Here is a 3,491-nt window from a genome sequence, read left to right on the forward strand (position 1 = left end):
GTCCTTGGTTCCTTGCTCGCAAGGTAGGGAATAGATGAGAATACTCATTCACATGTATAGAATGACTTCTGTATGCATGGCCTAGGGAGTGGTCCTCATGTGGTTCATGCGCTACATATAATCTTAGAAGTTAAATTTTGTATCAAAACAAGAAGGGAACTAACGAATTGTCAAACAAAATAAAAATAGTAAGCAAAGCTAGACTTATTTTCTCATCGTTACCCAAGCATAAGCTCATCTACTCAGGAAAACAACAATACTTTGCAACACGTGCTTTCCACAATACTTTGCAACACGTGCTTTCTATGGTGTGCATCTGTAATAGGTTGAAACCGTCTAAGGCTGTAAATCTAGTTTTTAGATGTTTGATCTTATATTAGTGATGAATAACTGGGAGTACAAAATGTCGCTTTTGGACCGTAAGCTGAAATGTACTAAGGGCTGGATGGCAATTATCTGTCAATTATGGAATTTTGATGGGAGACATGAAACTCCCTCAGGTACTTGACAGCCTTTACGCAAAAAATGACTGCCGCTTCTTCGTCCACGATTCGTGGTAGAACTACCATACAAGACTTCACAAAAGTCTTCGAATCATCCGCTTTCTGAACCAACTCGATCATTAGTGAATTCAATTGTAATACTGCTCATGCACACAGCTTATCAACTTTAGCATCACTGTGAAAAACATAATTGGAGGAAGGTGGTTTGCAAAGAGAACGGTGATACAACTGTAATTATCCGTGAGGATGTTGCAACTTCTCCGAAGGCTTCTGTGAACTGGGTAGATGCGTCACGTACAACTCATGCAGCATTTCCACATACTTATCGACTTGATCAATTGTCCAATCATCCGTCCTTATAGGAGGTAAGTAGGTGACAGTTAGTGGGGCGGAGCGTACCCGAAGACTATTTTTTTGCCAAGCAAGGTGTGTGCCAGTTATCACCATGGGAACAATTGGCAGCTTTGTCTGAATGGCTAAATGTACAAAACCCTGAAACATCAGACATCAAAACAAGCTTAGTAGATTCAAGACCAACTCTTTGGTGAGCTTCTCAGACTTCGTCAAGTAGAAGACTGCGGACCTTTTTAAATGGAAGAAGCCTGCCAGTTGCTGATCGTGTTCCTTCAGGGAATACGATCAATGATAAATTCCTATCCACCACAGCCTTTGCTACCTGCAAACAACGAGCTTGGAGTTTATTGTCAATCATACTCTCATGTCTATTAAGAAGACACTAGAATGTAAAGAAAGGTACCTATAGTGCAAATAAGCAGAGAGTGCACAAGCTCCCCGACCTCCCATCCTACCTTACGCATAGATTGAATTGCTGCATTGGAATTTGTGCGGTCAATTCGAAGATGATTTGCCAATACGTAAAGTTGTCCGAACAGAGGATACCAGATGATCTGCTACGACAAAAAAGGAACGTGACTTTGAACGCTGAATTATCTTCAACGCTCTTTTGGAAAAACAACACTTATCTCGAAGGCTACAAAGCTGGCTTAAGTAACAAATACATTGGATTCCATAAAGACATCCTGGGGTTACCTCTTTCTTAGCGACTCCAACAGTTCCTGTTGGTGTCAGCCACATCACCAAGAATATGTCCAACGGTGAAGCATGATTGCCAATGTAAATTGCCTTTAAGTTCGCATTCTCTTTTCCACAAATTTTCACCGGATTTCCTAAAATCCACATCTACAATCATGGAAGTTCAATTAGAGCATTGCCTAGCCAGGGCAAGACTTCAGATACTTAAACTTCAAAGTGTGATATGTAAGTGTTAGTGGCAAGGTTCGATGCCAGCTTTTGAACGACTCAATGCCTGGCCGGGTGAGGACCCCTTCACTTTGGGAAGACGTGATTCAATCCAGCGAGCTACAAAGACACAAAATTGATTTATAAACACTTAATTACATGCCTGATATCATTACAGAATTCAATGGTCATTGATTGACGAGCATGCCAGTTTTCCGTTTGTAATGCACGGAAAGCTCATTGTGAAAAGAGGAATGCCGGTGAGATGAAAATTGAGAATCTAGCAATCAGATCTGACGTATGATGCTCTGGAAATGGGACCGTCCAATAATCTCTTGTCCTAAATTGAAACATGATGACTTAAACGTACAAGAAGTCTACGAATGGAACCTTTTCAAGAATCCAAAACGAATGGATCCTTCAAGTACGGTCTGCGTACACGGAAAACAGAAGTCCCCAGCCTCAACCAACGAAGATCTATGGAGGAAAGCTGCTATATAGCAACAAGTAATACCTCTGGTAACTTACCAAAATCCTCCCAGTCACATGGCCGTAAACATTGCCCTGCTTGATTCGAGCGTACGGAAACGGTAAGAGGATGAGCATAATGACGGTCCAAATGGTCGTGGTTATGAGCATTGATGTGAAGCAAGTGGCAATCTTGACGATAGACAAGAGAACAGTCCACCAGCTATCGTCATTCCGGTAAGTATCCGGGCAAAAGTCGGGGTCCTGGGAAGCAGGAGGTTGGGGGTTGGAGGAAGAAGCGACGTCGTGGTGCTGGGGATGCGAGCGACGATGAAAATCATGGGTGTGGGAGGTGAAAGGATAGCGAGAAGGATCGAGGCAATGGAGGAATGAGGAGAAGAAAGCAGAGTGGAAGAACTCGGAAGATTTGTGGCGATGGTGGAGGAGGGATTGAGGGTAGGGGAGGAGATGATGAGAGTCAACCATGGCGATGAGGAGGTGAAGCGATGGTTAGGGCAAGCAATGCAGTTGCTCTAAAATGAGCAAAACGAAAAAAGCTGCTCCAAACGCAAGTGACTTTGCAAAAGAAGAAGAAGACGACGAGGACGAAGCACATGCCGATGAAAGGAAACCCACATAATTAAAGTTGGAACTGCCCACCTGAGCCCGCCCTTCTTTATTTTTTTTGTGGATTGCCTCCTAAGGAGCTTACACACGTGGTCCACAAGAACTTGGCGAGGTAGGGTGATGATCTCGACAAGACAACCATCCACTCCATTGGAGTTCAACCAATAGGGATGGCTACACACCGAGCTAAGAGACCCTTTGTAAACAAGATAAATGATATTTAATCATTCATCAAGATCAAAAAAGTAAACAAAAAGGAATCTACTAGAAATGGTGTGGAGGAAGACCGAAGAAGATAAAGGGGAGAGAGAGAGAGAGAGTTTTTTACTTCGTACCAACAATGCCAAGACACACACAATAGGCATATCTGAAGTCGACCACAGGGATCGAACACACACACACGACGACACAGGGGGGAGAGAGAGAGAGAGAGAGAGCAGAGGGGGAGGAGGGGGTGTGTGGGAGAAAAGGTGGAGATGGTGTGTAAGAAGACTTGAGGAGATAAAGAGGGGAGAGAGCGAGAGAAAGTGAACCACTTTAAAGTCTGCATTCAAGTCCACTGAGGAAGAGTCAACATATTGTCCAATAGGAAAAATGGAGTTTCAAAAATTTTAAAAATGCCTAATTTCTGCT

At 43.2% G+C, this 3,491-nt stretch overlaps 1 protein-coding gene across 1 annotated transcript; it reads right to left on the reverse strand.

Moving 5' to 3' along the window:
- Positions 1 to 283: 283 nt before the first annotated feature.
- LOC147900687 (1-acyl-sn-glycerol-3-phosphate acyltransferase-like) lies at positions 284 to 2,852 on the reverse strand. Its single transcript, XM_087376080.1, has 5 exons — positions 2,292 to 2,852; positions 1,554 to 1,703; positions 1,313 to 1,411; positions 1,087 to 1,179; positions 284 to 995 (listed from the first exon to the last, which is right to left on the reverse strand). Exons 1-5 carry the CDS (start codon positions 2,715 to 2,717, stop codon positions 738 to 740), a joined length of 1,026 nt encoding a protein of 341 aa, XP_087232206.1. The 5' UTR covers positions 2,718 to 2,852; the 3' UTR covers positions 284 to 737.
- Positions 2,853 to 3,491: the final 639 nt, after the last annotated feature.

The sequence above is a fragment of the Dipteris shenzhenensis genome, chromosome 6, assembly GCF_047967505.1.
Source record: "Dipteris shenzhenensis isolate YYH24624 ecotype China chromosome 6, Dip_SZ_1.0, whole genome shotgun sequence".
Taxonomy (NCBI): domain Eukaryota; kingdom Viridiplantae; phylum Streptophyta; class Polypodiopsida; order Gleicheniales; family Dipteridaceae; genus Dipteris; species Dipteris shenzhenensis.

Excerpts from the sequence above, each read along its gene's own strand:
- LOC147900687 (XM_087376080.1), bottom strand. The coding sequence starts at position 2,717 with ATGGTTGACTCTCATCATCTCCTCCCCTACCCTCAATCCCTCCTCCAC. Across the intron at positions 1,412-1,553 it reads TTGGAGTCGCTAAGAAAGAG|ATCATCTGGTATCCTCTGTT; the intron begins GTAACCCCAGGA and ends TTGTCGTAGCAG. Across the intron at positions 996-1,086 it reads GGCTTCTTCCATTTAAAAAG|GGTTTTGTACATTTAGCCAT; the intron begins GTCCGCAGTCTT and ends CTGATGTTTCAG.